The 13,356-nt window shown below is 58.0% G+C and overlaps 1 protein-coding gene across 8 annotated transcripts in view; it reads right to left on the bottom strand.

Moving 5' to 3' along the window:
* R3HDM2 (R3H domain containing 2) overlaps window positions 1–13,356 on the bottom strand; it is a 94,781-nt gene that overhangs the window by 15,258 nt on the left and 66,167 nt on the right. For 6 of the 8 annotated variants that reach the window (XM_067529473.1, XM_067529470.1, XM_067529475.1 and 3 more), the window contains 8 exons: window positions 12,620–12,679; window positions 10,599–10,739; window positions 10,107–10,215; window positions 8,705–8,800; window positions 7,206–7,237; window positions 7,055–7,108; window positions 4,348–4,580; window positions 2,166–2,323 (listed from right to left, as the gene is read on the bottom strand). In XM_067529473.1, the coding sequence (XP_067385574.1) occupies window positions 2,166–2,323; window positions 4,348–4,580; window positions 7,055–7,108; window positions 7,206–7,237; window positions 8,705–8,800; window positions 10,107–10,215; window positions 10,599–10,739; window positions 12,620–12,679 (883 nt within the window). The remainder of the gene's footprint in view (window positions 1–2,165; window positions 2,324–4,347; window positions 4,581–7,054; window positions 7,109–7,205; window positions 7,238–8,704; window positions 8,801–10,106; window positions 10,216–10,598; window positions 10,740–12,619; window positions 12,680–13,356) is intronic. The other 2 variants (XM_067529476.1, XM_067529474.1) reach the window with 1 other exon arrangement.

The following is a 13,356-nucleotide window of genomic DNA, read 5'->3' on the forward strand; positions in this document are numbered from 1 at the left end:
TAGGTTCCTAAGCAGATCCATACGCCAGGGACACCGAGCCCAGCGTGTGGCCCTGAAGCCCGCCATTGTAAGCTCTGTGCCGTCTCCCCGGCAGACAGTTATGCACACAGCAGGGAAGTGGCTGGAGCGCCGTGGATCTGCATGAGACACTGTCTCCAGAGAAGGACCGTCCCCTCCTCGCCCTCCACAGAGGACTCCAGAAAACACCCCAGCTCCTTTAGGGAACCTGCTAGTGGGAGGGCAGGAAAGGGACACTCAGCAAAATCTCCCCGGTTTGGAAGATCTCCACAGAGAACTCCGGGACAGACCATAAGCAAGGGGGAGAGGAAACTGCTGTTCCGCCCAGGCACACACCAGCGTCCCGCTCAGTGCGAAGGCAGTAACACAGCGACTGGGACCTGGACGTTCAGGGGTGGCCGGCAGCCAGTGAATAAGGTGAGAGGCGGCTGTGCAGCCATGGCTCCCGCCGACTCCGAGAACAGAGGCGTGGCAGGAGGAACAACAAAGGCGGGTGCTTCTAAAGGGCCATGTGTCCACACTGAGCCCTCCTGGCTCACAGAGCATCACCTGGGCTTGACCTGAGACGAGAATAATGGGGAGACGAATCTGGGCCTTTTAAAACACAGGAGACCAAACTATCCTCCTGGGGCTAAATCCCAGGCCTTCTGCACCCTCTGGTTTCTGCATCACGAAGCTTGGACCACATGGCCTGCTCAAGCCATCAGCTGAGCATAAATGTTTGGGCTTGCCCAGAGCTCAAGGGTGTTCCTGATGCCCCTGAGCCATAGGAACGAGAAGCCAGGCAGCATCATGTACCCTTCTGAGGCCCAGATAGGCGGCAGGCAGGCAGGCTGGGCAAGGGGCAGCCTTCTCTGTTCTAAGGCCCCTGATTTTGGCCTAGAAGAGCAAAGAGGTGAAAATACAAATGGGCCCGGCCGGAGGTCAGACATGGCTGCTGGGCTCCCCACTCCCACCAGCACTGCTCAGCCCTGCCAATCTCAGACCCCGTTCTCCAGCGCGGTAACCACACAGGCAGCTGCCAGGCTGGCCCCAGCACAGAGCACGGCTCCCCAGGGCTCCAGAGGAAGGAAACTCAAGCTAAGGAGAAGGGAAAATGTCAGCCGGGGGCTCCCAGCTCCCACTCCACGGCAGGGGAAAGGCCTTGGATTCTGAGTCTTCATGCAGACAGCTTTCCGAGAGCCAGGAGCTCCCGGTTTGAATCCTGGCTCCCAACCCGGACCAGCAGCAAGTCGCTCGACTCTCCGCCTTGGTTACCACTCGGGGCTTCCTGGGCATGCGGCGGGTTGCTGGCTCAGGCAGCACTTTGCAGATACCAAGCGCGGGTTGACTTAAAGGCCAGGACACCAGTTCCACTTACCCACTTCAGCGGGGCGGGGGGGAAAGGCATGCTGACAGAGCTCCCCAGTGAGCTCTGGGGGCGCAGTTACATCCAGGGGACAGAGTCCTACAGCCTGGAGCTATACACGCTAGTGAGAACCCGCCCAACCAGGGTGCCAGGCACCCCCAGACCTGACAGCGTGTTTCCTAGCAGCAGCGCGAGGCCAGGCGGGACAAGGGGCACAGGACGGCGGTGCCAGCCGGGGCTGGGCAGCACAACGCACAGAGCATGTTGCTGCCAGCTGGCCTGCTGCCGGACGGTCGTGTTGGAGATCACAGCCCTGCCCAGAGAGCTAGGATGCAGGGTCCGTCTCCATCCTGAGGCGCCTATGGGCATTGGGGGCCCGACTTGCTGAACGTCACTGGGATTTGGGCACCTATGTCCTTTTAGAAGTCATACCCGTGCGCCCAATCCGGGGGGTTTGTTCCCAAGGCCTAACCAACGGCGCAGGCGCAGGCTGCCTTCCCCGGCCGGTGCCCCCGCCCCGCTGGGTGGGAAGGGCTTCGTTAGCAGACGCCTTGCACAGCTCCAAGCTACGACGCAGCGAGGCAAGTGCAACCGTGCAGGTGGCAGGAAACAGGGGGAGGGGGGCGACCCCCCCCAAAAAACGTCTGCAAGCAGGAGACTGCAGCCAATCTGCTGGCAACAAACCCCAATTCTGCGCCTGGAGAGCCGGGGGGGGGGGGGCTGAGGCTGCAAGCTCTAATGCCGTTACACTTCCAGCGTCAGGAGGGAGGGAGCCGGGGGACACAGAGCTGAGACTCACCGGCGAGATCATGTGGTTACTCATCGCCGGCTGCTGCTGGGGCGCGGGTGCAAGCGCTGGCTGCTGCTGCGGCTGCACGGTGCATGGCAAGAAGCTCCCTCGGCCAGGCTGGGACGAGGAGACTTGGCTGCATGCTTCCGGGGCACCTAGCGACAGGCCTTTGACAGGGAAACAAGAGGCAGCGTCGGTACCTGGGAGATGGCGCTTGAGCCCCTTTCGGCTTCCCCCAGGCTCATGCACCTGCATAAAGACATTGTGTCTCTGTCCCCTCCAGTGCGGCACGTACAAGTTGCATGAAAAGATGGCATTTCCCCTGCCCCCGTCGGTCTGTTTGCGGCAGGGATCCTGTATTACGCGGCTGTGAGGCGCCCGGCACACTGGGGGGAGCTAATGTTCAATATTTCGCTCTGCTTGGCATCAGAATCTGGTGCAATTCCCCAACTCTGCAGCGCCTACTGGGCAACACAGCCGGCTCAGAGCCGGCTCCTTAACTGTGCCCCTGTATCGTGACGCCAAGGAGCAAGGGTAAGCAGGAGCGACCTCTGATGGCGGGAGGTCTCCACAGCACCAGGTGGTCACTACGGAAAAAGCGGCAATTTGATACCTTCATTCCGTTTGGTGGAATAAAATATTAAACGTGGGGAACGTTCCCCCGTCCAGGGTAAACTGTGGCACTGGGTCAGAGAGGGGCATCAGTAGAAAGGTGCTGTGGAGAACTGCCCAGGTGCTGGCACGGAAGGGGAAGAGGGAAGGTAATCTCCTTTACAAAGAAGGAAACAAATGGGCAGTCATCAGAAGGGACCAAGAGGCAAAGGGAAGCGAGGGGTGGCCAAAGGGACGCCTGCATGCGGAGCTCCTCTCCAGCCCAGCTCTAAACGGCTGGTGGAAAGCGCCCCGTTCTGCAGACTGCAGGAAGCAGCGGTGGGGGTACGCAGCCACAGAGGTTAATAATCTCCCCTTCTGCATATTTTCCTGACTTAAAAAGGAGCAGGTCTGCAGAGCCATCGCTTAACCCCTGCATGGGCCTTGCAGACACCCTCATTTGTCAAGAGCGGGTTTGGAGAATGCTGGTTTCTTCAACTGCAAGTCACAGAGCAAAACAAACCAACCAAACCAAAGTGCTTCACTCTTCGGTAGCCAATGCATAAAGTCTGAATCCAAAGGAGAGCACGTACCCAAGAGATAGCAGCGGGAAAGAGTAAAAAGAGATCCCCTGCCACGCCGCTATTACACAGCTGGGGCCGTGATCTGGTTTAAAACCAGAGTCAGTTCGGGACCGTTCCCCAAGGCAGAGGAGTTGAAAACCATTGTGCATCTTCATGGTTACGCCCCTGGCCAGGGTGAGCCCACGCTGAGCAGGACAGAGAGGTCGCACCAAGCCTGCCCAGACACCTGCAGCACCGCACTTCTCTCAGGCTGGACACGCCCTAGCCGGTCAGCCAGGCCAGGAAGGACACGGCAGTGGGACTCACGCTTCTAAACCCCTTAGGTGCGTCTGAAAACCCTAGGCGGTGTTCAGTGGTGGCATCTGACCCTGCAGTTAGGCTAATTATCGGCTCCTTGCCCCAGAGAGCAAGAAAAGAGCAGGACGGTTTGTCTCGACCGGGCTAGGCACCCGCCTGGCAGCGCGACGTTGCTGGCGGTGGGTGCCAGGGGCCCTGCAGGCCCACGGGATGGGGGAGTGGCATAGCAGGGAACGCACACGCTGCTGGGGCAGGAGCTCACAGTTCAAGTCCCCCCAGGGTGACACATTAATGAAGGTCCCTAGTCTCCGGTCACTGCCCCATGGGGAGTCACGATCCCCTGCGGGGTTTCCTGAGGGATTAGGTAAGAACTCTGCCTAGGTATTTAATATCGGGGTACCCAAGCCCCTGACAAGGAAAGAAGGTGTGGGGGGGTCCCTACATTTGCTATGCTCAATACAAGCGCCCTGGCGTACACAGGGGCTGCTCAGTGCTTTGGGACACTGCCTCGGCCAGCGCGAGGTTCTACGTGCAAAGCCACGGCCTACTGAAGATGGGGCCAGGCAGCCTGCAACGTGTTCAGAGAACGGCAGCAGCTCAGGTACGGCTCCTGACACGGGGCCGGAGCATCGTGGGCTGTGGCATCCCCCTCCCGCCCCTCACTGTCGCATGACGCAGGATTCGCTTGCCCCGCACGTTGAGCTCCGGCAAAGCGGTACCTGGCCTGGACGTCCGGCTGGCATTGCTCCCCTTGCTGCCCCCGATGCTGTCCCCTCGCGTTAGGATGGAGATGCCGCTGAAGCTGCTGGCTTTCGTGACGGGCGGCCGCAGGTTGCGGATGGAGCTGTCCGAATCCGTGCTGCTCCAGGGTCGGGGCTCCAGCGACTTCAGCTCGCTCTCTGTGCTGCTCTGCCGGCTGCCCGAGGCCCGGTTCACACTGTCCCGGTTACCCCTGCAGAGAGCACAGCGGTTACATGGCCACTCCCGGCACTGGGCAGCGGGGAGCAGCTGAACTTTAACGTCTCGGCAGAGCAGACACACGAGAGCGAGTGGCTACGAAGAGCTGCGGCGGCGAATGAGAGGCACAGACGGCTGGAGTCCACACAGAGCGATGGCCTCTCTCGCACGGCTGCTTGGAAACTCCGAGCTCCTAATCAGCCCGACCTGCCTCCCCGACTCGAGCCGTGCTGGGAGCAGGACCGGGCTGGCTACGGCTGTCTGACTGCTGGCTTCTAGCAGTTTTCCCTGGCCAGAAATCCATGGCTCAGACTAACCCCGTCCTCACAGCAGGAGCTTAAGGGAACGTCTACTCAGCAGCGGTGGGCGAGCCCAGCCCGGGCAGACAGACTCACGCCGGACCACTAAAAAGACCTGTGTGGATGCTGTGGCCCTGGCGGAGGCTTGGGCTAAACCATCCAAGCTCAAGGCCCCACCCCACCCCTGGGCTATTTTTAGCGTGCTAGGGGGAGCACTGCTGCCACGAGTCTGTCCCTGGGCGGGCGGCCCACTCCGCTGCCGTGTAGACACCATCAAGGTCCATTTCATCAAAACCCCCAGACAAAAATGAAGACCCTCCCTGAGGCAGAGACACTGGTCTAGCCCCTGCAGGGTCCGCTCCCGCTAACACCCAGCCGCTTAAGGCCCCTTTACCCTGCGACAGCGCACGCTATGGTGTCTTAGTGCAACGGGGAACTGGGGCTCCCCTGGACTTCGCCGCCGGATCCTGTCGCGCGACTCAACTCCGAGCGCGAGCAACGTCCTCCAGTCACAGCAGGATTTCTGAGCTTAGCGTCGACCAAACCCACCCCGAAGCCCTGCTCGCTAGGCCTGACTCGGCTCCCAGCTCTGGCAGAGTACAGGGGAGCTGTCTGAATCCTCCACCTCCACCGGGGCCGGATGGTTGTGAGGGTGACCCGGCAGAGGCAGGCGTAGCTTCGTGCAGCGTGAGAGGCTTATTCCGCCCAATGCCGGGGGTGCTGGTGGACTTTGGAGGGACCCATAGCCAGTCCTTCCGACCCCAGCGGAAGGGTTACCATGATGAGGAGCCTCATGAATCGGAGTGGCAGCGGAAACAAACAAACAAAAAAAACCCCAGGGAATTGTTAAGAAGCAAATGCCACCGAGCCAGGGAGACGTGTTGCGGGCTAGCGCCTAACGCTAAAACAGAGCTGAACTAACGGCCATCACCTCTGCCTCCCGGCTGTCACCCTGGAACCAAGCTGGAAAGAGGGGGAGTGTGAAAACCCAAGAGGGCATCAGCTCCCCTGGCAGGAATGGTGCCACGCAGCCAGGGCACAGGCTGAATTGCCCTTTCTTTGGGAACCCCCCAGCTGTGGCTGGTGTTTTGGCTACGCAAACTCCAGCGCGGAGCCTGCCTCCTCATTCCCGTTCCCAGGTGCGGGGCGATAACGCCCGCTGCACACAACCACGGCGCCGCTCTACCGGTGGGCCCGGCATTCTTTGCCTAAGAGACCCTGTGGGCCGAGCCGGGTGCCAAGTGACAGCGCGTGACAGAATGTCCAGGCCCCCAGCTCTGGCTCAGTCCAGCTTCCTGCAGACAAGCAGCATGGGGACTGCAGGACTGAGGATGTAGGCCCTGAAGGTCTAGGCCCGTCTGAAGCGTCAGACCGCTCTGAAAAGCCACCGCCATGAGTAGGGCTCACGCTTGGCACCGTCCCGGGGCAGGGAGCGGGTTCGGACGGGCCGCGCAGACTCAGCCGTTGACTAGAGGTTCCCGTCCAGCTCCTGGGGAAAGCCTGAGTGAAGGCAGCTCTGCATTTGCCTAGGCCAGCGTCTCCCAAACGTTCCTGCTTCACTTCCCACCTTCTTAAAAAATGGAGAACTGAGCCGACGGGGCACAAAGCTCCCACACCACAGGCTGGGAACCCCTGGCCCGGCCTGTCCGCTCTGCAGGTGCGCAAAGCCCTGCCGCGTCCAGGGCTGATAACCTGGCGCCTTTCCTCAGAAGGAATCAAAAGAAAATGCCGCTTAACTTGACTCCCTTGGCTCACTGCGGCGAGACCTGGGTGAAGTGGACACTGGGGAATCTTTACCACCACGGCTAATTAATCCAACACCCTGATCCAGGACTAGACATAGACACACGTGTGATGAGATGCTCATTTGATCCCTGTTCAGACAGCTGGGGTTGATCACCCTGAGAACGCGGGTGTCAGCGGCAGGTGGGACCACGTGGCTCGTGAAGTGTTACGAGCCTACGATCCGTTCGCCTCCCCTTCCTCCCCCAGGACCCTTCACCCCCTTGGTTGGAATGAATCAGCAAAAATGACTCCATGGCAATTTCGTCCGGGAGGGGAGAAAAAACTGATGTTGCAAAAGACACTGCTCAAAGGACTCCACAAACAGCCATGCATGGGACGAGCTCGCTCTGCGGAACAACGGATGCAAGAAACCACACAGAGGTACCTAAAAATCTGCCTCCTTTTGTGAGAGCTAGAAGAAAAGCCTTCTTTGGAGAGTCTGTTGGTTAACATCAAAGAGAAGCATCGTTACAGGGTTACTTACAGTCTTAGGAAAGCGACAGGTGGGGATGTGACGCACGCTGCATGGTACTAACCTGCTCTCGTTTAGATATCCGTTCTGACCAGTCTAGTGGCAGGGTGGAGACGAGGAGGGGAAAAGAAAACGGAAAATAACTCGTCAGGCGGCTGTATTGGTGCCTCACAAACAAAGGGGCTGCACTGTGAAGGCTGGGCTGGTCTTGGGGATGGGGTCTGCGTCGCGCTCACAAGTTACTTTACTGTTGTCTACGGGAAGGCTCCCCAAACCTGGACAATTTGCACTTCTGTCAGGTTCTTATTCCAGGCCCATCGCCAGAGCATCAGCTGCCTTTTCTAGCTCCTTCCACCCCAAGACCTCACAGCACCTCGCCCACCTGAACCCACAACTCCCCCCAGCGCTGAGCCAGGCATTACTCGCCCTGTTCTACAAAGAGGCTAACGAGGCATGGAGAGAGGAAGGGACTCGCTCGCTGTCACACACAGACGAGACCCCAGGAGTCCTGCTGACACCCTGCCCCTGCTCCAACCGCTAGGCAATGCAGCCGTGCTTTCACAGTCCCCACATGCTCTAGAACATCAACGGCTCCCCTCCGGCAGCGTCGCCAGAGCTCAGCATGTGGCTCCCAGCAAGACACAATCCGTTTTCCATGAACGCCTCGGTCAATTTCCTACACTCTGGTCAGATGCAAGCGAGGGCCAAGCTGCGGAGGCTACGTGGGCATCTCCCGAGGGTCACTGGACAATGACCCCCCAGCAGCGCTGACCACCCCCCAAGGGTGCTGTATCCTGACTCTCCCCTTGGCCAAGAGCACGGCAGCTCCCAGCAGGACTTGGGGCAGGGGGAAGGGATCTTGTCAGCACTTCTGGACCCCTCGGGGGAGAAAGGAAGCGGTAGAGCCTGTAGCTGGTGAGCAGACTGGCTATGAGCCAGCCCAGATGCAGATAAGCATTTGGGACTGTCTCTAAGTCCAACCCCTGGAAGCCTGCCCACAGTATGCCACCAGCAGGCGCTGCTCAGCACGGCGTGTATCGCAGCACGGCATCTACACCGCTCGCGCCCCACGTCCCTCCCGTAACCTCCCCCCGGAGCCTGGAGCACTACCTGCCCTTAGCTGTCCCTCCCTTAAAGACGCAGGTGTGTTCAGCACTCACGGGAGGCTGCTGCGCTCACGGGCTGGATCAGCGTGGCTACGTTCGAAATGCGGGCCGGGAGTTTTCAAAGGATGACTTGGGTACCCAGTTTGAGCTGGGAGGAAGGGGCCGGATTCCCAGAGGGCTGGCGCTCTGCCCTTTCTGAAAAGCAGGCTCCCTTCCGGTGTCTCTAGTGGAGCCCCTGGAATCACCAGCCTCTTGTAAAAAAAATCTTGGCCCCCGTTTCTAACCCAGCGCCACTGATCTAGCGGTCAGTGAAACGGCAAACCCGCTGCCGGATCGCTGCCCTCTGAGCCCTACTTCTAGTCACGTGCCAACGTTGTAACGACTGGCTGGGCAGCGGAGGGACTCCAAAGCAAAAGCACCTTGAGAAGGGGGAAGCTCGAGTAGCATCTAGGCTTACCTCTCGTGCAAATATCCGCTCTCTGACCCTCTGATACTCCTCTTCTCTCTCCTCTATTGATTTGCTTCTCCTCCCATCCTGCAACGGGATTCTGATCTAGGGTGACAAGCAGAATTCAGCTGGTTAAACGCTTGCTCCCCGCACCCCGAGCGTAGCAGCAAGGGAAGGAGATGTGGGTCATTGCTACTGATGCAGCGCCCGGGGTCCGCACGGTGCTCTGCTAACATGACAAGGTCTCGGCCCTAAACGAGCTGCTAGCAGGAAACACTCTGAGGTCTTAATTGGCACGTGACCCTTCTGGGTCAAGCACAGCAGGGCGACGTCTTCACTGCGGTTCTAACAGCGGCGCACCGCTGTGGCGCTTGGGGGGCAATGCTCTCTAAGCCGGCTTAATAACTCCTCCCTCTGCGAGATGCAGTAGCTATGTCGGCGAGAGAAACTCTCCCGCTGACATTGTGCTGTCCACACCGGTGCACAGCCGTCTCTCGGGGGTGTGGATTATTCACACCGCTGAATAACGTACATTACACCGAAGCAACCTGTAGCGTAGACAAGGCCTGGCTCTGCTTTGGATCAGCTGACTCAAGAGAGATGGCAGCTGGAGATGCCCCTATGGCTGGAAAGCATTCCTGGGAGAGTCTCTGTTTCTCTGTCCTGACACGGAGGACGCAAACCCCCATGTGATCGCTGCCCAAGGAGCAGGTGAAGGCCTGGCCTGTAGTGAAGTCGTGCAGTGAGCTAGTTTGAGCTGACCCGCAGGCTCCACTAGCAAAGAGCAGGGGACCAAGCGTGGCACAAAAAGCAGGGCGCACGGAGCAGATCATTGCAGGGGGAGGGGAAATCTTTGCAGAGATGCTCCTGCAAGCACCTGAGCAGCTCCTGGGCCTATGGCTAGGGTTGCAGCTTATAAAACAGGGAGCCTACCAACCTCAGTGTGGAAAATGCAAGAACCCATACTGCCAGCCTTTGGGACCCCCGTGTGCATCTGACCGTGCTCTGTGGACGCCTGGGATTCTGGGGCCCTGTCCCCTTGCTGTAGAACCGGGCTGCAGAATCTCAGCTTTGATTTAAAAAAGAACCATGTTTCAGCTCTTTGATTGCAAAGAAAAACTTGAAACTGTGAATGCAGCATCAGCGGATGCACGTCTGCCTGCCTGAGTCTGCAGAGAGCCTGAAACAACAGCTCCGACGAGGCACAAACTGCCCCACGCCTGGCATATTAACTCTGAAAGCTCCAGGGGCAGTTCACAGGCGAGGCTATTAATCATTTCACTGCTGATCATTTAAGCCAAGGCCTTTTCTTTTTTTTTTATTCAGCTGACACTGCTGGAGAGCTGAGGGCCAGATTGCTGCAGAGCATCTGGGGATTTGCCTTCCACCCACGCCTCTCGCTCAGACCCACCTGATTATCGTCCCGGTCCATGCTGGCATCATCTCGCTTCAGGATGAACCTCTGTGGGAAGTCCACGTTCCTCTCGTCTTTGATATGCTCGGAGAACCTCTGCTCGGGGCTGAAGGGAGGAAAGATGCCCCCAGTAGGGGCAGGCCAAGGTGAATGGGAGCCTTCCCCGTTACTTTGCTGCCAGGCGGGGCTGGAGGGTGTTAGCCAGAGGACGTCAGGGCAGAGCAAGCTGCTGGGCGATGGGACGGCAGCTGGAGAATCGCCCCGCCCAGTCCAGGCAGCACCAGGGCTGGCTGGGGCTCCAATGCATTCAAGAAAGGGGAAAGCTCCCACCCACGTCAGAGGCCCGGTGCAATGAGGCATGCCTATAGCACTGTGGAGCATGCAAGGAATGCTTTGGGGCCGGGGTGGGGAGTGCGAGGAAAGGGAAGGGGGGAGGGTTCGGGGGGGGGGGTGTTCCCAGCCCTCCCCGCAGCCCTGGGCTCTCCTTACATCCTCGTGTTACTGGTCTTGTTGATAATGACGGCTTTCCCGGTTTGGTCAACGTTATGGTCCATGCCGAAGTAGGCAGCTACCCTGTGCAAGAGCATCCTGTGATATGAGGTCATCTGAGGGAACTTCTTGAACTGATTGCTGGGGGGGGAAGAGAACAGAGCGCCTGTACTCAGATTGCGTTTACACAGACAAGATAATTCTGATGCAAACAGGTTTCAGCCCAGAAAGGCATTTTCAGGACCCTAGCCTAGAAAAAGCAAGGCTCTGAGTCAGCAAAGCATTTAAGCACCTGCTTACGTCTCAGCGACTTCACGCACCAAAGCAGGGAGAGGATGACTCACGGGCGACGTCAGGACCCAAGGGAAGAAAGACCAGTTATGTGCCCTGGCCCTGATTCACCCACCCACACGCCTAAAATCCCATGCTCAATGGCTTTGCCGGCTCAGGGTCAGAGGCTGGTTCCCATGGGAGCTGGGTCAAACATGGGATTCTTTCACCCTGATCTCCTTCGTGAAGCGACTGGAGATCTGCGGATGACAGGCTCTGCGAGCTCAGAACTATTCCAACCAGCCAAGCGAGGGTGGGAGCGTCCCCTGGCGGGTCGGGGCTCTCAAGGGGGCTGGGCAGGGAGCGCAAGCAGGGGACAGCGAATTGAAAAGCACTTTGCTGTTCTGAGCTGCTGCTCACGCAAGACAGCAGAGTGAGAGAGAACCCTCAGAAAACCTGTTATTTCAGCATCTCAAGCCCCGTGTTTAGAGGAGGCTCTACCAAACCCGGAGCAGCTTTAACATCCATCCTTCAGACGAGCAAAGCGGGCCGTGTCACGTCGTGTCTGCGAGAGACAGTTCAGGGCTCTCACTCGGCCCTCCAGACGGGGCGGGCACCAACGGCAGCATATTCCTGCCGTTGTGCCTCTGCTCCGCTCAGCAGGGAGCGCCTCTCGGGGCAAGAGGAAATGGGGCCTCATTGCCTCCCAGCTTCCCTGCTAACGTGATGGCCTCTGTGACACAGACACTGGGAACCGGCCGGAGCCCCAAACTCATTTCACACTGTTGGTGTTTGGCCACTACTGACCAGGTCTGGATTTGAACCAGCCGCCAGGCAGTGAGAGGCTGTTTTCTCCAGCTGCAGGAGCCATCCAGCCTCCGAGGACATGAAGGGAGAGCTGGACCAGGGGCAGGGCACTAGCCTGGGAATCTGAAAACCTGTGCTCAATTCCCTGCTGCGCCACCAACGCCCCGTGTGCCCCGGGGCAAGTCACTGAGGATATGCCTTCAATGAACCCGGGAGTTACCCAACCCCCGCACCATCCAGACAAGCCTCTGACCTGGGTCTGGAGGAGCTTCAAGCCCAGGCGAGCTACCCAGAGAGCTAGGCAGGTGGTTAGAGGTGGGGTCTGGTTTAACTCTGCCTGCAACCCATGCCCTTTGCAATGAGCACCCAGGCTAAGTCCCTCAAGTGTCAATAGTCCTCCAACGCCTTCACCCCCCCCCAGCCTCTCCCAGGGAGCGTCTCCCAGAGGAGAGCCACGTTACCCTGCAATTGACACAAGCAGCCAGGAAAGAATCCTAGCGTCTCGGCACAAAGACCCATGGGATACGCCCCACGACACACCCAAGCAAATGCAGAAAAAGGAGGACCCAGCAAAGTGGGGAGGGCTGTGCAGTGCGGATGCTTGCACCCAGGTTAGGATGCGCCAGGTGCCAGACACCCAGGTCAATTGTGCAGTGAAGACAGCCCCGTAAGTCTCTCTGTGCCCATCTGCAAGCTAGGGGTAAGCCAGGGGTTACAGCCCTGCCCGCCCCGGGCTGTGGGAGGATAAACAAATGTATTCAACACTGTAAAGTGCTCAGATGCTGCACGGCTCCCATCACCGCAGTACGACAGGTCGAGGAGGCTGTTTTCAAACAGTTCTCTCAGCAAATATGCTTGAGCCTTGTTCTCCTCCTCCTCGAGCCAGAGCACCTCCGCAAGTCACAAACCAGCTTCACTTCATGCCAACTCTGCCGGCCACTTACTTGTTATCGCTAATAAATTCCAGAATCTCCTGTTCTAACTTTAGCAGCATCATTCTATCCCTGTCCAGGAAAAGAGGGGAGGGAGGAGAAGAAAAAAAAACCCCCATCACATTTCGAAGAGGAGAGAAAAATGCAGCTTTCTTCGATAGCTGCAGATTAACACCCCCACCGCCCCTGAGAAGCAGAAAACAGGAAACGCCTTGCAGTAGCAAAGCTCAAAGCTATTAAACACACAGTCTTTGCCTCCGCCCCCCTGCTAAGGATAAAAAATACGTCAGAAATTATGAGTCGAGTTTTTCTGCCCAAGTAGATCTACTGCTGCATGATAACTGAGTTTCTGGGGCCATTAGATCTTTGCGCTACTGATGGCCATTCTGATAGAAACACCAGCTTGTTATTTTTATGCCTAACCAGTGCTCAGCATTCAGTTTGATATTGTTTATCACTGATATCGCTGCAGACGCTCTACAGACAGGTCTTTGACAGCTATTTAGAGGAGGGATTTTAAGAGCAATTAAGGCTCCCTGCCTGCCTGTATTCAAACCAATTGTTTTTCCTCTTTCAGCTCAAATCCATAATGCACAAGCATGTCTGTTTCACTAGGCTGCAATAATGAAATTACTACTCTGGGCCAAGTCCCTCTGAACTCCAAGATATGAAACCCACCACCAGAGGGTTTGCAATACCAATGGATGCTGCCTTTTGTCTGCAGTCATGCAAGCCCTTGCATCTTCCCT

The sequence above is a fragment of the Emydura macquarii genome, unplaced genomic scaffold (genome assembly GCF_026122565.2).
Source record: "Emydura macquarii macquarii isolate MOO-44397 ecotype Brisbane River unplaced genomic scaffold, CSIRO-AGI_Emac_v2 contig_2994, whole genome shotgun sequence".
Lineage (NCBI taxonomy): Eukaryota > Metazoa > Chordata > Testudines > Chelidae > Emydura > Emydura macquarii.